At 41.9% G+C, this 24172-nt stretch overlaps 2 protein-coding genes and 2 pseudogenes across 11 annotated transcripts in view; 1 reads left to right on the top strand and 3 right to left on the bottom strand.

Moving 5' to 3' along the window:
* STAU1 (staufen double-stranded RNA binding protein 1) overlaps positions 1-4620 on the top strand; it is a 51508-nt gene extending 46888 nt beyond the window's left edge. For all 10 annotated transcript variants that reach the window (XM_039864551.1, XM_039864558.1, XM_039864550.1 and 7 more), the window contains 5 exons: positions 369-444; positions 672-991; positions 1584-1706; positions 2468-2553; positions 3064-4620. In XM_039864551.1, coding sequence (XP_039720485.1) covers positions 369-444; positions 672-991; positions 1584-1706; positions 2468-2553; positions 3064-3079 — 621 coding nt within the window. In that variant the 3' untranslated portion in view covers positions 3080-4620. The remainder of the gene's footprint in view (positions 1-368; positions 445-671; positions 992-1583; positions 1707-2467; positions 2554-3063) is intronic.
* A 1914-nt stretch (positions 4621-6534) lies between these two features.
* On the bottom strand, positions 6535-6653 carry LOC120604110 (uncharacterized; annotated as a pseudogene).
* Positions 6654-11022: 4369 nt separating this feature from the next.
* LOC120604042 (uncharacterized) lies at positions 11023-11141 on the bottom strand (annotated as a pseudogene).
* Positions 11142-15567: 4426 nt separating this feature from the next.
* The window catches only part of CSE1L (chromosome segregation 1 like), a 38088-nt gene continuing 29483 nt past the window's right edge, over positions 15568-24172 (bottom strand). Inside the window, exons 16-25 of the mRNA XM_039864547.1 lie at positions 23922-24025; positions 22024-22121; positions 20704-20854; positions 20352-20560; positions 19852-19949; positions 19671-19756; positions 19229-19310; positions 17837-17983; positions 16837-17068; positions 15568-16136 (exon numbers count right to left, since the gene is read on the bottom strand). Coding sequence (XP_039720481.1) covers positions 16047-16136; positions 16837-17068; positions 17837-17983; positions 19229-19310; positions 19671-19756; positions 19852-19949; positions 20352-20560; positions 20704-20854; positions 22024-22121; positions 23922-24025 — 1297 coding nt within the window. The 3' untranslated portion in view covers positions 15568-16046. The remainder of the gene's footprint in view (positions 16137-16836; positions 17069-17836; positions 17984-19228; positions 19311-19670; positions 19757-19851; positions 19950-20351; positions 20561-20703; positions 20855-22023; positions 22122-23921; positions 24026-24172) is intronic.

The following is a 24172-nucleotide window of genomic DNA, read 5'->3' as shown; positions in this document are numbered from 1 at the left end:
TAGCTCCAGGAAATATTTTTTGTTTAGCTTCAATCTAAAAAGTTCTTTCCCCACCTTGGGCTCTATCAGTCCAGTGTCTCTGACTCCTTCTGAGTTCATGTTCCCCTCTCTTCCTGTGAGTGCAGAGCGGAAGCTCAGCATTCAGTGTGGTGCACTTCGCTGGATGCTCTTAATGGACAGCTGTGTGTGCGGGAGCACGCACTGGGAGAAAGCTGGGGGCTCTACCACGGGGTTCAGTAGGGGAGGAAGCAAACCAGTGGGCAGGCTTTGGGGGAGGACTTTCTGCTGATTGCCTTTTTTTAGAAGGCAGAAACTAATTTTTTAACAGTTTGATTTATACTCATGCCCCCTTTTTCTTTTTTTTTAAGACACCCGTAAAGAAACCAGGGGATGGAAGAAAAGTAACCTTTTTTGAACCTGGCTCTGGGGATGAAAGTGGGACTAGTAAGTGTGATGTTAATATTATCTTGCTCTGCATGTGATTCTGGGATTTGCATGGTTTCTAGTAAGAGCCAGTGCCCAGTGAACGAGTTATAATGTGCAGTGCTTGGCTCTGCATCATCCCTGTGCCTTTGTGTGCACTGACGGAGGTCAGGCATGGGGTTTTATAATGTCTTTCCAGGAGAGCAGTGCGTGTGGCCCTGCATTGATTTGTCTGTGTCCCTTCATAGGCAATAAAGAAGATGAGTTTAGGATGCCTTATCTTAGTCATCAGCAGCTGCCGGCTGGAATTCTTCCCATGGTGCCCGAGGTTGCCCAGGCTGTGGGTGTCAGTCAAGGACATCACACCAAAGATTTCACCAGGGCAGCTCCGAACCCTGCCAAGGCCACGGTAACTGCCATGATAGCCCGTGAATTGTTGTATGGGGGCACCTCGCCCACAGCCGAGACCATTTTAAAGAATAACATCTCTTCAGGCCACGTACCCCACGGACCTCTCACAAGACCCTCTGAGCAGTTGGACTATCTTTCCAGAGTCCAGGGATTCCAGGTAACTGCTAGGCCTGAGCTGTGCGGTCTGTACCTCAGTGCAGTCGTCTTTGGGTTTCTCCCAGAAAATGAAGTTCGCAGCTTGTTTTTTAAATTAAGTTCTTCGTCTAGGGGGATGATTGGGGGAAGCATGCTTTAGTAGAAGGGTAAGGACGTATAGAAAGTATTACAAGCCTGTATGGTAAGAGAAAATCCTCGACCTTTGATAATAAAATTTTTAAAGTCCTTGCTAACCATAGTAGTAACAAGGCCTCTAATCTAGTGGTAATTATAATTTAGATTTCAGTGAGAACAGATTCATTGTGCTGGCTGTTTTCTGCTTGATAGGGAAGGAGAGGGCTTCTTTCAGACCAGAGTTTTCGAGTAGACATCTAGGTTCCTGGAGGATTCTGGAAGCTGCAGCCCTGACCTGCATGCACCAGGCCCCTCTGACAGTCTCTTGTGCTAACTGGCAGGAGTTGGTGTAGCCACATCAGGCTGAGACCAGGGAGAGAGAAGCGTCATCACCCTGTTTGCTGAGCCCAGAGCCACAGCCTATGCCCATTGGTGCCCACTGCTCCCCTACCCTCCCTCAGTTTCCTCTTCTCTTTCAGGTTGAGTACAAAGACTTTCCCAAAAACAACAAGAATGAGTTTGTATCTCTTATCAACTGCTCCTCTCAGCCACCTCTGATCAGCCACGGTATTGGAAAGGATGTGGAGTCCTGCCATGATATGGTACGTCCTCCCGCCCAGCGGGCCTGGCTCCAGCCTGTTGCTGGCCTCGGGCAGATAGCTAAAGGACCCACACATAGACTTTGAGAACGGTTAGTTGGTTTGTAGATTTCATGTTTCTCAAGACTTTTTCTTAAGTTTATTGGATCGATTGCTCATTCTGCTGATCAGAACTCATCAGCTTTAGCCAACCCTTCCCTTGCCCATGCTGCCCTGGGGTGGAGGGTGGGGGTGCTTGGATCCTGGAACTTCTCCAGATATCGTGTTCAGTTCACCTCTTAACGGAAGAAGGAATCGCAGGCCCACGTTCTGGCAGCTGTAGGAAACCTCTTATTTTGGTATTCTGTTCAAATGAAATTATTGTTCTAATAAGTACTAAAACTGAAAGAAATTTATTAAAATAATTTTACATAAACTAATATATTCACCTGATGGAATATAATGCATCCATCAAATTAAAAAATGTCTCTGAAGATAATATATTCCAACAAGGAAACATGAAAGGTTTTGTTTTAAAGCAGGATGTAAAATTTGTACAGTCCATTATCACAAGGTTAAAAATACTAGAAGAGAATAAATATAAAATTAACAGAGATTGTAATTTGATGAGATAACCATAGGCGACTTTTTACTTTTAAATTAGAAATTCAAACATTAAAGAAAAAGTTTATTTAGTGGAAGCACCTGATTTGTTGGGCATAGAATCCATGCTGTGGTCCCGAGCAGTGGCCATGCTGTGACTTTTCTTTCCATCCTCCTCCTAGGCTGCACTGAACATTTTAAAGTTGCTGTCTGAGTTGGACCAACAGAATACAGAGATGCCAAGAACAGGAAACGGACCAGTGTCTGTGTGAGTGAGCTCATGAACACAGAAGGGCAGTTCTGTTGCTTGATTGCATTAAATCCAAGCGCTCTGCTCAGCTCAGTAGTGATACACTTGCCTTGATCACTTTCTCTCTTTCCCCTGAAAGATTTCCAAGTTTTGGGCAGAGCAGAGCACTCTACTTTTTTTTTTTTTTAAGTTAAATTTTGAATAGTTAATACATTTATATAATTCTGAAATTAAAATTATTCTCATTCTCCCCACTCCTACCCAGAGGTCACATTTTTATTAGTTTTTTATGTCTTTCCTATGTTTATGCAGATATAATCATATTTCTAATTTTCTTCCTTTTCCCCCCAGAGATAACATACTTACATATACATTCTCCTTGACAGTATATCCAGTGAAAACTTTACTGTAATCGTTATCAAAAACTTCTCAATGTCTGCTAATTTCTTTTTGTTTTTGACAAAAAACGTGGACATAATTCTTTTAAATTTTAAAACTGGTGTCATTTTCATTTTTTCTTCTTTAAAGGTGTGGGAGGTGCTGAACCTTTTCTGGCCATGAACCATTATAAAATCCCCAACATATACTGAAAATACTGAAACTGCTTTGAAAATTTGGAATTTCCGATACCTCCAGTGGGCCGAGAGACATGTTGGGTAAAGAACTGGAGACAGCAGTGGTGACAAAAGTGGACACGAGGCGGCGGCCGTGGCTGCGCTCGCAGGTGCTGTGGTTTGTCCCCACGCAGCAGCAGCTGCCGTGGGGGCAGGCGAGGACTGCCAAGCAGCCCTGGCTTAATTGGGAAACCAGCAGGTCCATGCCCCGGGCACCTCAGTGCTTGGTTTTGGGTTTTATTTGTTGTTGTTGTTTGTTTTGTTTTGTTTTGCTGTGTGAAAGAAGAATCAGAAAACAGAAAGCATGACCCTTTCTCAAGCTGGCTCACTCAAAACACTTGGGACAAACCCTGGACACCACGCCGAAGAGAGGCCTTAGTCTGGCCAGCCCCAGAGCTGAGAGCACCAGAGAAAAATCCAGTGCTTCCTGCTCAGCACAAGCTAACCTGTGTAGCGTGCTGTGGCCTACCACCTCCCACGTCACCCACACCATCACCACTGCTTTCTCTTTCAGAAGAGACATGTATTCTTAGTTTCATTATTTTCTTTTGATTGAAATGACACTATAAATATTCATTTGAGAGTTTCTCAATTGTATCTAGTTACATAGCACAGTTTAGAAACTTTTCTGAGACTGACTTTATCAGTAATCTAACCGGCAAAGATCATATCCACGCGTATGTGGTTATACATTTTTATTTTGTTGGACTAACCCAGGACCATTTCAGTGATGCAAATTGTGTGCCCTCTGGTTTAGCTGAAACAGTTCTGGACTTCTCAAACCTTGATGAAGTCTCCCACAGTTGTATAAATTGGACAATTTAGGAATTTTAAACTTTAAATGATCATTTGGTTCCTTTTTCATTTTTGTTAATGCAACGGAACTTAAACAAATGAACTTCGATCTTTGTTTTAAAGATTATTAAAAAAAAAATTGTACATACATACAGCTCTTGAGGACACATGGCTTTCACTACACTACGGGATATGATCTCCATGTAGTACATATAAAACTGCAGATCGATCTTCCTCGAGTGCTTTATACTGTTGATCACATCTCCATGCAGGGCTGACGAGAATGACCCATGTTTATCTCAAACTGTTGCTTCTGGTGTCGTGTTGCCGCACACAGAAACCTGTGCGGCAGGGCCCTGCGTGTGGCCCAGATGAGCAGCACAGGGGCCTCGCAAGCTGAGTACCGCTTCGATTCCTTATTTACGCTGGAACTTTTTCTCCCCATGGAATGTAAGTGAAACTTAGTGTTTGTCACCAATAAATGCTAATACTAAATTTTTTTTGTTAATTTATTCTCAGATGCCACTACTGCTAGGTTGAGTCCTCTCCCAACCTGCCCCCTACCCTTTTTTTAAGAAGAAAACTTTGTAATGCTTGTGATTCCATTTGGGCAATATTCTGAAGATCTGAAATAACTTTATATCAAACCGTTGATCAATAAACAGCTACTAATGAATTTTTGGTCCTGTTGAGCAGTAACTAAAGAAGTAAGGGAAGATGTGAGTCAGGGCACAGAAGCACGGCGTGGGGGGCCATCGCTGCCAGAGAGGTGTGGGCACTGGGCGAAGGGAGGTGCCTCATCCGAACCTGACGTCGCCACCTAAAGGCATGACGCAGAGGAGACTGCCAGCACGCGAGTCTCCTCACATCCCACGGCTGCTCTTGGAGGAGTAACGGGGCGGGGGGGAGGGGGCATCGCGCCCTAGCCCGGCCGTGGAGGGGCCTAGTGGTTTTCTCTTAATTTTAGAAGATGTGTCATGAAAGTAAAACCAGCCTGTGGATTGGTCTGTCGGAGTAACCGAAGGCGATCAGGAGGTGATGGAAGATGCTGTGGAGTAGAGGACGTTCAACACTGCAGGGATAAAGACAGTGAAAGGAAAAGACATTTTCTTTCCCTAAACCTAGGTTCAGCCATTTGTCCAAGGAGCCCTGGTCCCCTTTAGTGACAGGTCACCAAGATCTGGGTGCTCTGAGCACTCATCGATATGGCGGGGGTGTTGTTTCTAGGCCCTCTGAGCAGACAGCTAGGAAACGTGTGTGTGTGTGTGTTCACACATCTATTTGTAGATACGTTTCAGGGCTACACGTGTGTACTGATGCCGCGAGCCTTTCCGGGTTCTTCACAGCCTCCGCCCTTCTGCTTTTAGTGCTTTCTCCAACATGGAGATTGTAGCCAATCTCCCAACCTTACAGCCATCTCCTCCACGTGCCACCTGCCACTTCAGCCTTGTGTGCTGAGGGTGTGCTGCTCTACCCACCTCTCCCCTCCTCTGCCTCACATGCTCACTGGTGGCAGGAGGTACGGTCTCAGAAGTCAGAACTTGTAGTAGGCTGTTTGCAGCTGGCCCTCATCTACAGCACTCCAGAAGGGACGAGTTCCACTTAACATAGGAATGTTGTTAGGGTTTCCAGGTTTCTTTGATAAAAAGGTTTTTGAAGGTGATACATCTCTGGCTGACTTGGAAAGATGTCCAGATGGGACATCCTTGAATGTCCTTAGAGTGTAAACTTTCAAAGTAGCCTTGCCCCTGGGAGGCCCCGTAGCTGTCATCTGCTGAGGACTCACTCTGCAGTACCTCTGCCTGCTCTGGGCTCTAGGAGAACTGCCTAGGAATCGAGAGTTTGCACCGAGTTTTAGCCCAGCATGATCTCTTTAGGAGTTGCAAGAACCTTTGGGCCAAAACTATGTACTTCTGCCCTTGGGACAATATATGTAGTCCTGGTTCTCAACCTGCAGGCAGAAAAGCAGACAGGAAGGCGCCTGAGAGGCAGGCCTGAAATAATCAAAGGAGCCATGAGTCAGCCACGGTAAGACTGGGTGTTAGGATTTGTGGAGCGCTGATCCTCAAAGGTGGTGGCTCCTTCTGGTCCTTGGCACAGATGAGTTTGGGACTCCATCACCTTGTAGCGGGTGTGTGGACATTGTCAAATTCCTCTTGCCACAAGGAGACTTTGAGTGAAGATGGTTTCCTTATGGCAGGATTTTTTGTTTGATTTTTAAAGGCTTTTGTGAGCCAGAGGAATGAACGGCTGCTCCTAGGAAAAAAGTGTCACTTCTGAATCTAGGTTCCCTTACGTAGCTCACTGAGCTAATTAATGTGTGTGGCTTTGCAGGGCGAATGCAGTGACAGCCGCCCTGGCCTGGATCCCAAGGTCTGTTAGAGATAGGCGGGAGTCTAGGATTGGTGCAATCAAGGGAGATCGGCCATTCCCAAGAAGCAGTGTGCTGTGGCTTCCTGTGTGAGAGCTCACGTGCGCTCAGTAGAACCTGACCATCCAGGAAATAAGCTCAGGGATGGAGATGTGTAGCTTTTCGTTTGCATGTAACAACTTTAGAAACTTTCATCGCTACCATCTTTTTTTTTTTTTTTGCCTACAGCACCTGGTCTTCTTAGGTGGTCTCCCACCCAAGTGCTAACCAGGCTCGACCTTGCTTAGCTTCCGAGATCAGACGAGATGGGGTGTGTTCAGGGTGGCATGACCATAGACCCATCACTACCATCTTTGATTTAAGGGCATAAATGTCTCTGTGCCCTTAAAAACACGAAAAACTTAAAATTTCTAAATAAATAATGATTTGTCAAGCACTTAAGCATTGCTGATTGGCAGGGATGAGTTGGCCAATTTTCTTAAATAGACTTTTAAAGAAATATGTTTTTTTTTAAGAGGCAAAAGCTAACTCAAAGACAGGAGGTTTTGATTCCTGAAAGCAGCATTTATTTTCTTGGAATTTGTCACTTTGTGTATAAAATATACTTGTGAAACAATTTTTAAAACATACTCTAATCAGAATTCTTTGTACTTTAAATGTCATCTCAATTTTTATTAGCAAAAATTATAATTTAGGAAATTTGTACTGTTTTGCTTAATACATGCTTAATAACCCAAGTTTAATATTTTAAAAATATTTCCTTTGTACATTCTTTCACAAATAATTCATCAAAACCTACTTTGAAGGGAATACTCACTAGTCCTGGTTTTTTAATATCAAAGTAAATTGTGAAAAATTTGGAAGTACCTCCAAGCTCTCCATCCAGATGCAAATCTTATTTCTTCCACCCCTTCCACATGCGTTTCTGTCGCTCTTGTGTGCCATATACGTGCGGTGGTCTGTCCGTTGTAGAGTTGAGCTGGGAGGAACGCTCTGAACCGCCTGGAGCTTGGTCAGATGCAGGCGGGATCCAGTCTTCAGCCATCATAAATGTCTCTACTTCCTTTGGCTGCAGTAGAGGCAGCAACGGGGTCTCCCTCACTCTGACCTTTGACATTGTTGAACTTAAATGGATTAGCAAGCAGTTGGTACCATTTTGGAGTGAGGAGTTTTCAGAATGCTGTGTCACTTCAGACTGTTCTGAATATTTGCCTTTTTAATCATGTATTTGCTCTGGCTGCTGAAAGGCCTCCCCAGGAAACGGCCTGAGATTCACTGTGTTTTGGAAGGCTGCTTGGACCTGGTTTTCTGTGCAAATACCCCTAAAGGTATGTCTGGCCGGTGTCTCTGTCCTGTATGCCAAGCATCTGCTCACCTGGTAGATTGTCAGAACAGCACTTGGCAATGTGGGAACACATACCTGAAAATTCTCTGGGCTCTAGTGGTGTCTCTGTCCAATTGGCTCCTTGGATTCATGGTCAAGAACGTTGTAAGCATGGTTAAAGGCTCAATCAGACACCAGCTAAGAAAACTGGAAACGCTCAGACCTCCCCTGGCCCAGGGACCGTACTGATTTGGGGCCGTGTTGCATGGCAGAGCTTGAGAAGTTAGGGCTTAGAAGTTCATTGGCACCCATCTGTCCCCTGAAAGCCCCCAAGGGTGAGTGGCCCCGGACCTAGCCCAACTCTTTCCAAGGTGGTTTTACAACATGTTATTGTTTCCTTGGCCACGGAACGTTTTCCCGAGGCCTCGCGTGAGGGGCAATGTGGTCGATGTGGGTGAGACTGCTGTGTGGCAAAGAGCATATGTGAACAGAGCACCTCATCAGGGGCCAAGGTGCTGCGATGTAGGTGGGCAGAGGAGTCGTCAAAACCAAGGCTTGGTGGAGCCTTGTGAGAGAGCAAGGCCGCATGAGCTCAGCACACTCTGGAGCCGGCTGGGCCCAGCTCAGTCCTGACTTCACCGAGAACTCAAATTACTTCATTTCTCTGAGCCTTCACTTCCCTCTCTGCAAATTGGAAAATAACGTATCTCACAAGGTTAAGACAATGTACGTAGGTAGCTTTTCAGCGTGCCCAGTGCTCTAAGTGCTTAGTAAATACTTTCTGTTGTTCTTAGGGCCCAGGGACCCTCAGAAGCCGGCTGCTCCCAGTCGGCCTTCAGTCACCACTCAGGGTGGCTGACGCCCTGCTGGAGGCAGTGAGTCTTACTCCTCACGCCCTCTCCCTCCTCCTGTCTAGCTCTCCGGCACCTCTCCTTGGAACACAGATCCCAGTCCACTGCCAAGTCTCCCAAGAAAAAGCGTGGAGACACGTTCCGTAACAAGAACCTGCATCCGTCTCAGCTGTGGTTGGCGGGAGTGGATGAGCGCTGGCCGAGGCACCGTGGCGCCTAACGGGCCCTACCTGCCATAGCTGTCTTTCGTCCACCACGCTCTGTGCAAAACTGAAGCTGTTAATTTCATGTATTTAAAATGTGATCCCCTTTCATTTTTGAGGCCATGAAGCTTTAGACCCCAACAGTGTTCACAGCTTTTGCCATGTCCGTGTGTCTTCTTGATCGATTCTGATGCAGTAGGTCTGGGGCTCAAGAATGCATTTCTTATAAGGTTCTAGGTGATGATGCTGGTGCTCTGAGAACCAGTGTCCTAAGCAATAACATCCGTGAAATTGCTAGTGGTTTTTTTCCTAACACAAAATACGCAACTATAAATGGTGCATGTTCCTTCAGATGGCACCACGGATCGTTTGACTCATGTTGAGAAATGCTGCCTTTGGCCTAATGGAGGGCAGCTTTGGCCATGTCATTTCAGACACATCTCAACTGGCCCCGGAGACTACCGTCCCAGCCCAGAGCCAGCCTGTCTTTAGGACTGAAGGTGGGTTTCTAAGCAGCCCGTTAAGACACTGAGGAGGACTGGTCTGTGGCTTGAGACAGGAAGTTCGGAGCTGAGGGGGAGGCTGTTCACGTGGCCGGGGTTTAGGAATGTGCAACCTGTGGCAGTCTGCTTAGTTTGTGGACCCTACGCTGCCTCTCCTGGGAAAGTTTTTTTAAGAGATTGTTCTTGTTTTTCAATTACAGTTGACATACAATATTAGTTTTAGGCATAGAACATAGTGATTAGACATTTATATAACTTATGAAGTGATCACCCCGATAAACCTAGTACCCATCTGTCACCATACATAGTTACAGTCAATGTACTGTGACAAAATATTGACTATATTCCCTATGCTGTACTTCACATCCCTGTGACTGTTTTTTGTAACTGGCAATGGTACTTCTCAATCCCTTCACCTTTTTCACCCAGCTCCTCAACCCCCTCCTATTTGTTCTCTATATCTATGCATTTTGTTTATTCATTTTGTTTCTTAGATTCCAGATATAAGTGAAATCATATCGTATTTGTTTTTCTGTCTGACATTCCACTTAGCATAATACCTTCTAGGTCCATCCATGTTGATGGAAATGGTAAGATTTCATTTTTTTTTATGGATGGGTAATATTATGTTGTATGTACCACATCTTCCTTATCCATTTGTCTTTATGGGCACTGAAGTTGCTTTCCTATCTTGGTATTGTAAATAATGCCGCCATGAACACAGGGGTGCATGTATCTTTTCAAATTAGTGTTTTGGATTTCTTTGGATGAATATCCAGAAGTGGAATTGCTGGGTCATATAGTTCTATTTTTAACTTTTTGAGGCACCTCCATACTGTTTTCCATAGTGGCCGCACCAATTTACAGTCCCACCAACAATGCACAAGGGTTCCCCTTTCTCTACATCCTTGCCAGAACTTGTTTGTTGATTTGTTGATGATAGCAACTCTGACAAGTGTGGTATCTCATTGTGGTTTTAATGTGCATTTCCCTGATGATTAGCGACATTGAGCATCTTTTTGTACGTCTATAGGCCATCTGTATGTCCTCTTTGGAGAAATGTCTACTCAGGTTCTCGGCCCATTTTTTAATCGGATTGTCTCTTTCTGGTATTAAATTGTGTGAGTTCTTTATATATTTTGGATATCAGCCCCTTATTGAATGGATCATTGTATTTTCTCCACTCAGTAGGTTGTCTTTTCATTTTGTTGATGGTTTCCTCTGCTGTGCAAAAACTTTTTAGTTTGATGTAGTCCCATTTTTTTTTCCTTGCCGTGAAAAAAAGCATTTATCAAAATGCTTTTTCTGCATCTGTTGATATGATTACATAATTTTTTAGCCTTCATTTTGTTTATGTAGTGTATCACTCTGTTTTGTGGACACTGAACCAACCTTTCATCCCAGGAGTAAATCCCACTTTTGCTGAATTTGGTTTACTGTAATTTTGTTGAGGATTTTTGGATCTATGTTCATAAGGGACATTTGGCCTATAATTTTCTGTCTGGTATTGGTATCAGGGTAGCTGGTCTCATAAAATGAGTTTGGGAGCCTTCCTTCCGCTTGAATTTTTTGGAATAGTTTGAGGAGGATAGGTGTTAATTCTCCTTTGAATGTTTGGTAAAATTCACCTGTGAGCTGTTTTATCCATGACTTTTGTTGGGAGTTTTTTTTATTACTGATTTGATTTTGTTAGCAGCATTGGTCTGTTCAGATTATATGGTTTTTTTATGGTTTGTTTGTTTTAGGTGAGGCAACCTTTGGTTGACCTCACAGATTGCAAGGGCCTTGTCAGTTTACAATCTCTTATTTTTTATTTTATTTTTTTACGCCTACAGCACCTGGTCTTCCTAGGTGGTCTCCCATCCAAGTACTAATCAGGACTGACCCTGCTTAGCTTCCGAGATCAGATGGGATTGGGCTAGTTCAGGGTGGCATGACTGTAGACTTATGTTTTTTTCTGATTCAGCCTTGGAAGTTTGTGTTTCTAGAAATTTTTCATTTCTTCCAGGTTGTAATGTAATTGTTTGTGGCATTTTCTTATAATCCTTTGTATTTCTATGGTGTTGGTTGTCACTTCTTTCAAGATTTTATTTGAGTGCTCTTTTTTTCTTCAGTCTGGCAAAAGGTTTGTCACTTTACATCTTTTCAAAGAACCCTGTTTCATTGATATTTTGGGCTTTTTCAGACTTTATTTCCGCTCAGATTTTTATTATTTCCTTCCTTTACTCACTGGGTTTTGTTCATTTTCTAGTTCCTTTCCATGTAAGGTTAGATTGCTTTGAGATTTTTCTTGTTTCTTGAGGTAGGCCTGTATTGCTATTAATTTTCCTCTTAAAGCTGCTTTGGCTGTGTCTGATAGATTTTTGATGCATTTTCATTTCTTTCCAAGGTATCTTTTGATTTCTTCCTAGAATTCTTTGTTAACCCATTCAGTTTAGTAGCATGTTATTTCTAATTTTATACCATTGGAGAAGATGCTTGATGATTTCATTCTTAAATTTATTGAGATTTGTTTTATGGCCTAACATGCTCCGTCGTGGAAAATGTTCTATGTGCATTTGAAAAGAACGTATTCTGCTTTTGGGTGAAAAGTTCTAAAAATATTAGTTAAGTCCATGTGGTCAACATGTCATTTAAGGCCACTGTTACTGATTTTCTATCTGGATGATCTACCCATTGTCAGCGGGGTGATAAACTCCAGTTATTGTATTACTGTCAATCTCTCCCTTTATGTCCGTCAGAATTTGCTTTATATATTTAGGTGCTCCTACTTGGGGTGAGAGGTGTTTATGAGAGTTATATCCTCTTGTTGGATCGACCCTTTATTGTTATGAAGTGTTCTTCTTTGTCTCTTGTTACAGCCTTTGTTTTAAAGTTTGTTTTGTCTGATACAAGTATTGCTACCCCAGCTTTCTTTTTTAAATTTCCATGCGCATGAAATATATTTTTCCACCCTTTTCAGTCTGCAGCTTTTTATCTGAAGACTCTCATAGGCAGCGTATGTACAGGCTGTTTTTTTTTTCCCATTGATTCAGCCATCCTGTCTTTTGATTGGAGCATTTAATCCATTTACATTTAAAGTAATTATTCAGTTATATAGTTATTGCCAACTTATTGTTTTCAGATTGTTTTTGTAGTTCTTATTCTCTTGCTCTTTTATACGTTGATTATTTTCTAGAGGGTGGTGTTCAGATACCTTTCTATTTCTTGTATCTTGATTTTTGGTTTGTGGTTACCATGTGCTTCATATATGCCAAGCTATGTTTATAGCAATCTATTTTATTTTAAATTGATGGTCACTTAAGTTCAAACACATTCTAAAATCACTACAATTTTCACTTATTCCCTGCACATTTGTCATTTGTTTTACTTCTATGAATCCCTTCATTTACTGTTGTAATTATACATGATCTTCCTATTTTTGCCATTTAACTTTTGTACTAGACTTATAGTTGGTTGATCTTTTACTGAGTGTTTGCCTTTGTCAGTGAGAATTTTTCTTTCCTGTATTTTATTTTTTTGACCATTTCTACTTACAGAAGTCCCTTTAACATTTCTTTTAATGCCAATTTAGTGGTGATGAACTCATAGCTTTTCCTTGTCCGAGAATCTCTTTCTCTCCTTTGATTCTAAATGATAGTCTTGCTGGGTAAAGTAATCTGGGTTGTAGGTCCACCCCCCGTCCCCCCACCGTACTATGAATACTTCATGCTAATCCCTTCTGGCCTGCAAAGTTTAAGAAATCAGCTGACAGTCTTATAGGAGGCGCTCCATGTAGGTAACTGCTTTTCTCTTTTAAGATTCTTTGTCTTTAACCTTTGACATTTTAATTATGATGTGTCTCGGTGTAGGCCTGTTTGGGTTCATCTTGTTTGGGACTCTGTACTTCCTGGACTTGTATATTTCCTTTGCCGGGTTAGGGAAATTGTCAGTCATTTCTTCAAATAGGTTTTCAATTCCTTGCTCGCTCTCTCCTCCTTGTGGTAACCATGTGGTGTTAAGCTTGCTGTCCCAGAGAGCCCTTTCATTTTTTTGTTTGTGCTGTTCTGAGTTGGTTTTTCTGCTTTTTCTTCCAAATCACTGAGTCCATCCTCTGCTTCATCTGATGTTGATTCTCTCTATTCATTTATGATTGGTTCCTTTTTAGGTTTCTATCTCTTTATTGAAGTTCTGAGTTCACCTACTCTTCCCCTGAGTTCATTGAGCATCCTTATAGCTAGTATTTTGAACTCCGTATCTGGTAGATTGTCCCTATTTTATTTTTTTCTTGAGTTTTGTCCTGTTCTTCCATTTGGGACATGTCTCCTTGTTTTGCCTGCCTCCCTTTGTTTCTATGTATTAGGTAGCTCTGCTATGTCTCCCAGTTTGGGCAGAGCGGCCTTATGTAGTAGATGTCCTTTGGGGCCCAGTGGCACAGTCTCCCTTTTCACCTGAGCCAGGTGTTCAAGTAGTGTCCTTTGTGTTTGCCCTCGTGTTGTAGTTGAATCTTGATTGCTGTTGGCCCATCAGTGGGTGGGACTGACCTTCAAGCTGACAGGCTGTGAGGACTGGCCATGACTAGAGTGGACGAGCTTTTAAGTGTGGGCTGACCACATAGAGCAGAGGTCGCCTTAGCAGGGTTTGTGCCGGCAGAGTCCGTCAGGTGTGTCTTTTTGGTGCTGGTTGGGTGGTGCTCTGGTGTGCTCTGAAGGCAGCCACGGGGTGTGTCGGTTCTGGAGTGTCACAGGAAGGGCCCTGGTACACCCTCTGTGTCTGGCTTAGGCCACCTGGTCAGAGTTAGAGAGTTATCTGGTTGGTTGCCACTGGTGCTGGGCTTAGGGCTGCCTGAGAAAGCCTCCGCTGTGATCCGAGGCCAGCTGCCACTAGTTCTGGGCTTGGGACCCTCTGGCAGGTACCATGTCCTGAGATTGTGGTCACAGCTTAAGCCAAGTTTGGGGCTGCTTAGCAAGAGGTACAGAATACTCCGGGGCCAGTTGCTACTTGTTTTGGGTTTGTGAGAGATTCTGGGAAAGTCTACAGTGCCCATCAAGGCAGGCCGCTTGTGTGGAAGTCACAGGAAGTGGCTTGGGGTTCAAGTGACTGGAGTCTCAGGTAAACAGAGGTGGGGAGATGGAGGGAGGGATCAGTGTTAGGTTAATGGAGGCCTCAGATTGGCACTTGCCTGATCAGGCTTGCCAGTGCTTTGGTCCCCTGAAGGTGGAACTGTCCTGACCTTCTAGCTCTAGCCCAGAAGTTTCGGTCCTTCCCCATACGCCCCTAGCGGTTTTCAAGCTGCTGCCTCAGCACTGGAGCCGAGTGAGTTCATGAGCGAAGTGAGTCTGCACAGGCCACTCGAGAACAACGGGGACTCCAGCAGCCTCCGTCTCACGTGGACGCAGTCCCTACTGGCTTTCACAGCCGCACATTACAGGGATTCTTCTGGCACCAGTGCCCCTGCCTGGGGAGCCTGGCGTGGCGCTGCGACCCCATTCCTTAGCTGAAACAGCTCTCCCAGTCCTTAACCGGCATACGTCCATGTGTATGGGATCTCCCCGCTTCGCCCCTACCAGTCATGTCACAGCTGCTGCTTTCTTTATATCCTTAGTAATAGGACTTCCGTTCACATAGTCTTCAGGTGGTGGTTCTATAATCTGGGTTGTGGGAAGAGGTAAGCAGGGTTTACCTACTTCACCATCTTTATTATTGGATGCCCTCCTTTCAGGTTTTGCAGCCTCACTGATGGGTCAAGGTGCTCAGCAGGTACCTCTCTCATTCTAGCCTGAGATCTGTAATCACAACAAAGGCAGCGCTCTGCGTAGGTGTGGCTTCAACTTAACTTTGGGCCTTAGGAGAGGGGCTGTCCAGCATTCCTAGGAGACTAATTCTGCTCTGTCTGGGAGTGGCAGGACCTGCGTTCTCAGCTGAGGTTTGCTGCTGGCTCCTGGAAGCAGGAATCAAACTTTCTCTCTCCAGACGCAGAAGGGTGGGTTCTGCTCACGAGGAGATGGGCCATTTTCCCAGTGCAACGTAAGTAAACCTCTCCAATAGTCCTTTTGCATCAGGTCTAACACACTTTTTCTCTGACCTGTCTGTTGTGACTTACACGCTGCCAAGCTTTTCTCCAAGAGAGGAAACCCAAAAATAGGTAAATTTATACAGTTCCTGGCTGCCTTCTCCTGCCACACAAGCTTTGTAACAGCAGCCTTTACCACCGATCATGCAGCAGCCCTAAAGGAGGGGTTCTCTTTGTAAAAAGACAGTGAATTACTTAGAAATAAGGATTTTATGGATTCCATGAGGGGAAAAGAAAAAATTTTAGGAAATTCTTCATTATAAAGGTTTCAGAGAGCACCAAAACCCTGTCCTTAAGATGTTCTTACATATTTTAGGGCTTTTTTTTTTTTTATTGCTGATTACACGTTTAAAACTGAAATGTGCACTTCTTGGCAAGGTCACACGAGAGATTCCATTTCCAAATAAAAGCTTAAGGAAACAGACAAAATTACAAAGGACAAGAAAAACACGAACTGTCAACAACCTCAAAACAAAAGGATTTAGTAACAGAAAAGTCTCCAATGTCCATCAAAACTGACAGTGCAAATGCTCAACTCAAAGCAATGTCATATGCTGGACTATCAATGCTTGTCCCTTTAAGATGCAAACTGGAAAAGTTACCCACTTGTATTTATAAACACAAACCACCTAATTTGTTCAAGGTTCAGCTTAAAGCAACATTTAATATTCTTTACAAGATGGAATTTGTGACAAGTTCAAAAGGAAAACTTGCTTTATTTTATGCAGCTAGCTGTGCTCAGAAGTCTATCTGATTTCCCCAGAAACCATTCTGCACTTAGCCAAATCACTAAACAGTTCAAAGCAGTGTCACACTGGCTGCCTGAAGGTATCCTTGGAGATACTGGAGCGCTTCTGCATTGAGGCTCGTGCTCACCATTGATGGAACCTACAAGAAACGGGAAACACACAGACCAAGTGTTGGCGACCCTAACGTCCCAACACAAACCCATCACCTACAGGACTGCTGCCACAGCTCTGGGAACAGCCGTCTGTCACCAGTAACTGTTAAAGGAATTCCCAACTACCTCAACTGCTTTTACGCATTCAAAAATGGAAAGGTTGAAAAAGAGGATCAGTAAGGAATTACTATTGTTCAGTGTGGTAGAGGAATTGTGGTTATGATGTTACCACCTAAGGTTTGCTCTAACACTCGCTAGCAAAGAAAGAAAAGATTGGCAGAATACTGGTAATTATTGAAAGTTGGCACTGTTTCCTATGCACATTTGAAGTTTTCTATAATAAAACTGAAAAATATCTGAAAATTAAGAGGTACTGACTATACAGTCATTAGGTTTACTCTCTCTATATTCCATTATTTGAGTATTCTGTAGTTAAAAAAATTTCTAGTCAAAGGGCTTTATCCCAATTTACTCCAAAAATCATTTGCTTAAAATATTTTTGTAGCACATTATACACAAAAAAAAGACCTCTCATTTTAACTAAAGAAAAATAAGCCTTGATGATAACTTGATGGATGTTTGGTTATGCTGACCAATGACAACAGGCACCAGCACCAGCACTACTATCTACCCTTCCCGTGAAGGCCTCCGTCAGTCACAGAGTTCTTTGACAACACAGACACTTACCCTTCCCGGACAGGCAGTTGACAGTTTGTGAAGTGACTGTGCCAGGTGAATCTTCGGGTTGTTCACCATTTGACCTACAGGATCATGTTCTTTTCTCCCAGCAAATGCCAACTGTGAGAAGGCAGTCTGGTAGCCTGGTGTATCTTCTATGTCAACAAAATGTTCTTCATCAGGAATGGTATCATCTTCGGGTAACTCAAAAAGGCCAATCAGAGACTGCAGTAAAGGAGTCCTGGATAGGAAGAAAGCGAGAAGATGAAAAGATTAAGTAAATACTTTGAATGTTGAAAGAATAAACAGCAATCCCTCAGAAACACAATGTAGACTCAGAATCTCAGGAGTTTAAGGGGCTGTTGAAATTAGGATTGACATCGATGCTTACGCTTATACAGAAACCATTTTTCAATTCTTTTTGGCCGCAGCACCCCATCTGGATGGAGCTGTGAGGATGAAAACTACTCCATCCTCAGAGCTCTCAAAGTGGCTATGTGATCCAGGCCTGGCTAGTAAGAAGGTGATGTGACTCGAGTAAAATCAAGGAGATTCAATGCTGGAAGTTAGAAGAAGTAAGCCTCAAATTGTCAGATCACTGTATGGAAGGGGTTGCCTGAGTGAAACCACATTAAGAAAAGGAGAGGCAGGAGGGCAGGAAAAGCTCGGTCTGTGAGACACTGAGCACAAGCATGTAAGATCCTCTCTTGGCCTGTTCAGTTTCTTCTCTTAAAAGACTTCAGCCAGTTTACTTGGGCATCTATCATAAAAGTCTTAGAGACCATGCACTCTCACCAACCCCCCAAAAAGTCAGGAATCAGGAAAAAAGATCTTTTTAGGTCCAGAAGGATCCATAAGTCGTATCTTGGATCTGATGGCTGCTAGTGGATGGAGAAGCCAAAATCGGAACCCCATTCTCTTTGCTCTCAAGAGAGTAAGCTTGGTTAATTTTTCAGTCGTAAGGGAAGGAAGCTGCAATGCCCTTTAGACATTAGAATGGAGTACTTACCACAGCTTGGTATACTCAGTGTCCATCATTGGGGGACATTCTGTTAGTAATTTGGTTATGCCAACCGCACAAATCTTTTTCTCTACATTTCCAGATACTTTTTGAATTTCAGGAATAATGATTTTTTCCAAAACCATTCCAAACATTCTATTAAAGCAAAACAAACCCAAGTCAATATTAGACTACCACTATAAACAGTGAAGTGCTTACTAGATGTTATTTGTACCTGGTGACTCTTTAAGAATATAATAAAATCCCAAATAACAAAGCTGCTATATTTACTCAACTGAATGGAAGACACCTAGAGATGACAAAACAGTAACAAAAACATCAAACCTCTACCCTGTGGACAACTGGCATCATCTTTTGTGAACAATACCTAAGCCCATGCTCAAGTAGAATCTTTGCAGCTACTTTTTGGTCTTGTATTATTTAAAACTTAAGAAAGCTTTTAAAAATTAGAATTAGAAAACAGGGATAAGCAAGAGCAATAATAAAAAAAGAATCATCACCCTACTGCACATCAATACCTAGTTTTAACATTTTTGTTTGCTAAACTTCCCAACTATAACCACGTTTACACACCTGTAACCATGTAAATGTTAATGGCTATATTTAAAATATTACTTTGCTAAGCATTCCATGTTGTTGCAAACATCCTAGATGTAAAACTTTCATAATTCAAAAGGATGCAAATCTCTCAGTTGACACAATAAAGTCTTTGAAATGGTGGGAATCAAAGCGTGTGACCATTTCAATGCCCCACAGAAAGGGTGCTCGCTTTTTGCTCTACAGAAAGATCACACCAGTTTAGGCACCCACCAGCTGTGCATGAAAATTGGTTTCCTCACAATCTTCATTGCCAGAAAAGCATAATTTCTGGTACTACTCTTCAGGTTAATTCATTCAATGTTTACATTTTATTCAATTTGGAATTTTTGATATAATACAGACACAGGGATCTAACTTGTTTTTTCTCCAAAGAGTTGTCCCCTATCATTTCTTTGTAGCCTTCCTTTCCCTACTAAATGGGGAATGCCACCTAACTACATTCTTTGCATATACACTAAGTTAAAAGCAAAGTTTCATCCAAACGTTTCTCATTGGAAAAATCATGCTATTGGCCTTAACAAAGGCAGGCTCCGGGGACACCACCAGCCATCTCGCATCGCAGAGAACACTGGCTGTGAAAGGCCAGGTGGGGAGCACCTCTGGGAACGAGGAAAACATTTACGAAGATTTTCTTCTTTATGACCCAACACCCCAATATTTTGAAAACCATAAGGATACTATCGCTCACCAAGAACTGTAAGTCATGTATAAAACAGAGATACTGATTTATGGTAAAAGTCAAATTTTCACTTTTAAAAAGAAAATATAACAAATACTTACTTTGGTTGTATACCATCAAATATTTCTTGTAGTGCCAGCGCCCCGTATTTTATGCAATACAAATTAATAAAGACTAAGAAACCTGTCGAAAGGAGATGCAGATTATCAATACAGAGGACTCACTGTGCTAAATAAACAAGTGATTTAGGAGAGAAGTCTGCCAAATGAAATATCTAATTTAAGCATTTTAACATAGAATTTCTGCCTTTATCGTACAGGCACAAAGTCTGATTTATATTTTTCATATTTCTATTAAAAACATTTTGATAGCTAAACTTACCTTTGGAACACAGTTTATTTGAAGCTGATTTTTAGTGTTCGAAGAATACAAACATCTTAAAGCATTTTATATAACTGATAAAAGTTTTATATGTAACTGTAAAGCATAAGAGTTTTAGCTACTTCGTTATTTCTGAAGGAACATCCAAATGATTTTACTTACTCTTAATAAACTTTGTTGTTTTGGAATTTTGAAGTCTTTGGAATAGCAGAATGAAGATTTGCTTCCTATATTGGTCAACCGACTCACTAAAGAATTGGAATAAAAGGAAAAACATAAATTCGCCATTTTTCTGGTAACAGAACCCTTGATTAAATGTACAGTGAGGGACATTCATACTTACGGAGGCATGTGCTCTATTATACTATTTAGAAGATAAAAACCTTGGTGGTCATTGGCTTTGGATGCAATCAGCTTCTGGAAGACACCTAATAACCCAGGCTGCAATAAATCAGATCAAATAATTGTTAGTTAAAGAGGCAAGGATTCATTATTCCGAAAGTTAAACAGGTGATATATGTTGTAAAAGAGTTCATGCTTTATTAATCCAACTAGCATTTTCTCTAGTTCTTACTTCGGAAGTGTAGAGGAAAAAAAATTTCCCACCACAATAAGCCCTGAAAGTTACGTTCTTGAAATTAATCTGTTTGGCTCTATTTTTTTTTTCTACCATGGAAATACATAACTAAAGTTTACCTAATTCTAATACACATTAACATGTCCTACTAATAACTTCTCTTTTTACTAAACTTATTTTTAAAAGTTTTTTTAAAAATCTGCCATCCCTAGTTTCTCTCAGTTACCTTAGAAAATTGCAGCTACATCAAAATAAATCCAACTCACAATTTTGTCAGGCGCAGCGCTTGCTATTGTATTTGAACCGCGTTCCAAGAATGCTTGGAGGAGCCTCACTAGAGCGGGGATATTTCCTGTTCTTTCCCAAAGCACTGGCTGAAGGAGATGAGGGAATAAAGCCATATAGGAAGACGGAATATCATTTTTGTGTGTTTCCAGGAGCAATGACATTACTTGAAAGACATATGGAATAAATTCTGTTGACCAAAGTAAAAACAGAGCTGTCAGCATTAGAATCAATGGCTCTGACACACAAAGGCACATCTTTTCTATGCAGGCTGAATTTTATAACCACTTTAATTTTATTCAATTGGAAAGAAAATAACTTCCTGTAACTTACCTTGTACATCATTTTGCAAAATTTCAGTAAACACGAGAAACAAAGCCTCTTCAAAATTTACAACAGCAGCAGGGTTGGCTTTGCAAGTTATTCTTATGGATAAACATATTGCTTCGAACATGTAGTGATTAAAGTGAGGTTTGCTTGGGTTCTGAAATTTAAAAAATTCTTATTACCGTAATAATCCAAGTAACTATATTAAAATACATCGAGATGCTATCTTTTTTAAAATCACTGTTAAGAAAAAGTACCAATTACACTAAAAGGCCTGCATATGTTACAATTTTACATTGACTTTAAAATTCAGAAAATAATACTCGATACCTGTTTAAATTTTTTTTTGAATGAGCAAAAAGAAGAAAAGTCTACTGTGAAAAAAATACTTTAGTCACAGGGAGGAGACAACAAGCCTCAGCTGCCAGTGCTCTAAGGCATTTGTCTTAAACCCACACACTCTCCTACAGCCTTCTCCGTGAACAGGGATGGGAGAACTAGCCTTGTGTGGGGCCTGACACAGACCTTAACCCCTACGGGCTTCAATGTCTATCTACAGTGACAATCCACATAGAAATCAGTAGTTTTCAATTTTCGTTTAAAGCAACAAAACCCCATTTTCCTTCAAACAAAATCCTTGGCCGGCTACCATATAAAGCTGATGAAACTCGGAAGGTGAGGGGTACGGACGGAGACTGGGACACGGGAGGGGACCCTGCTTCTCTTGAAATTCCCCAAGGCCCAAAGTAGTCCTAGACTCACACCCAGAACTCAGTGGGAAAATCATTACTGTTCTCTGAACTCCCTCCAGTACTTCTGTGAATCCGCCTCCTTTTCAAAGTTATCAGGAATAAGCACCTAACAAGGGATTGTCAGCCTTAACATTTTATTTTCTAAAACTTAGCATATTTAAATATGAATCAAAATATCTGTAAAATTTTTGATCAAAAGAGTAGTAAACTATTTCTGGGAAAAGAATAGTTACATTTATAGAAGTCTTAATAGCCTCTTTTGTGTCTATTTGGTACAAAAGCCTACTCACCTAAAATCATTTCAGATCATATGTACTTGCTCATTTTTTTTTTCAATGAACATGTTACTTTTTTAATGAGAATAAACACATTTTAAAGTTTCTGACCCTACACTTAAAGGTGGGTGCTGCCATGTCCCCAATCTAATGTCATTCCTACACTTTCAAAAATGTATACTAAATGTTGGTGTTGGGTCAGAAAGAATTCGAAGACTTTTTCCTAAGTTTGAGCTACTGCCAGGGAGCCCTGAGCTCAGTTTGTAGCATAAGTTAAAAAAAAAAACTGGTTCTGTTACCTTACTAACAGCTAATAGCTTCTGTGTAAGCTGAGTGATCAGAGTAGGGATGTAGGGAATTATGGCTTCTTGTAGGAGGGAAAAACTTCTCATGATAGCTGTAAAATACAAAAACAGCAACAACAAATAGTTTAGTTAAATTTCAGAGCATAAGAATTATGGTGGGAAACGGGGGCAGGAAGCCCAATGATTCATCAACAAAAATTTTAAAGCCCTTAAACAAGCCCCAGATAGCTCTCTACATTTAAAATAATCTAAATTTCCCTTCCTTTTAAAATTAGGCCAAGGACTGGCAATAAAATTTAGCTGAGAAATACTGAATATTTCCAGAGGACTTGAGGCTTAAAGCAACAGTCCTCAACCTTTTTGGCACCAGGGACTGGTGCTCCTGTGAGAATCTAATGCCTGAGGATCTGAGGTGGAGCTGAGAAGGTGATGCTAGTGCTGGGGAGCAGCTGCCCATACAGATGAAGCTTCGCTCCGCCAGCCCTTCACCTCCTGCTGTGCGGCCCAGTTCCTAACAGGACACAGACTAGTACCTGTCCACAGCCCGGGGATTGGGGACCCCTGGCTTAAAGAATTAAAAAATGGACAATAAAAAAATAATTAAGTGACTAAACAGTTAGAAGAAGTGGTATTTCGAGTATCTCACTTAGAAATCAGTGGCGGGAAATATTTAGCCCTAGCCTACCAGAAAATGATGGCAGCCTACTGAAACAAGGCCACCACCTGCCCATCCACCCTGAAAAGTGAGATTAGGAACCTACGAAAAATCCAAAAATACATGTAAAGCTATGGAGAGTCCATGTTGCAAAAATAATACTCATTAAAAGATGCCTAGAAATATTTGGCCTAGGAGGTAAATACATTAAGCTAAAAAGGTACGATAGCCATTTCTGCACAAACAGAATAAGTGTTTACTAAGTAGAACGCCTACTACATTCCAGGCACCAGGGATAAAGTTATCTTCCCTGGCCTCCTATACTGCAAAATGACGTTTCCTCTATCTGAGCCAACTAGCTGCCACCTGTCCCTCACCTCAGCTTAGATACCACTTCTTAAAGAAAGCCCTACCCTGAGGTGGGTTAGGAGTTAAGAAGATGGGTCAGTGCCCCTCCTCCAGGCTGGCACAGAATCCTTTCACCACTCATACAACAGTATCTGAGAAAGTAATTACATCCTGGGTGCTCTTACATACCCAAGGAACACAGCAACACAGACCAGTTAGCTATTTCATAGGAATGGACATTAAACAATAGTAATCACACCTCACAACTAGAAGTATAGTGCTGAAAACACAAATACACACCTAAATACACACACATACATATAAACACATGTACACACACATTCACGCCCCGGGGGTCCTGACCCAGGACAGAGGCATCAGGGATGGTTTCTTTGAAAAGCATTTCCTAAGAATCTGACACTGTGCTAGGCTCTTAGAATGCAACAGTGAATAAATTGATTGTCCCTTAAGTCAGAGCTGTCACCAAGACACTCTCCTAATATAGCACCTGGCAGATGGTTACAGCTGCCTGTGTCCTAGGCAGTATGTCTATGAAGGCAGGGTCTGTGTGGGGCCTTATCAAGAGTACCCAGGTTTCACACCAAGACCTAACATGCAATAAATGTTGTCTGACCTGATCTTTGCCCTCAAGAAATTCAATCTAGAAAGGAAAAAAAGAGTTAGCTACTTTTTCTTTAATAAGGAATTCTCCATCAAGTTAGGGTAAAACTTTTTCCTAAAAACTATTAACAGTAAACAAAACAATATTCTTCATTTAGAAATATCTAAACCTACCTAATTCTTGGCAAACAGTATACAACAACTCAGTGTTTACCCTTGTAATCTGAGATTAGATACTTATAGTCTGTACATCAGGGAAACGGCCTACCTTTCATAATATATTCATTTTCTGAAGAGCCAGGAAGTGTGAGAGCTTTGAAAAGGTTTGTTAGCAGAATCTCAACAAACGGTGCGATTTCTGCAGCTGTAAAGCTATAGATGAAAAAACAGCTTTCAGTCACTACCAACTCTTGAGCTTGTCACTTTGGAATATCCTTGGCAACTACTAAATCACACTTCTTGGCATAAAAGTGAGCCATCTCCCGCCACGGACAATCAGCAGACAGCTTAGGAAAGTGA

This window comes from Pteropus medius, unplaced genomic scaffold (assembly GCF_902729225.1).
Source record: "Pteropus medius unplaced genomic scaffold, Ma_sr-lr_union100, whole genome shotgun sequence".
Classification (NCBI taxonomy): Eukaryota; Metazoa; Chordata; class Mammalia; order Chiroptera; family Pteropodidae; genus Pteropus; species Pteropus medius.
Note: the sequence above shows the minus strand (reverse complement) of the source record. Positions and strands in the feature narration are given on the sequence as shown.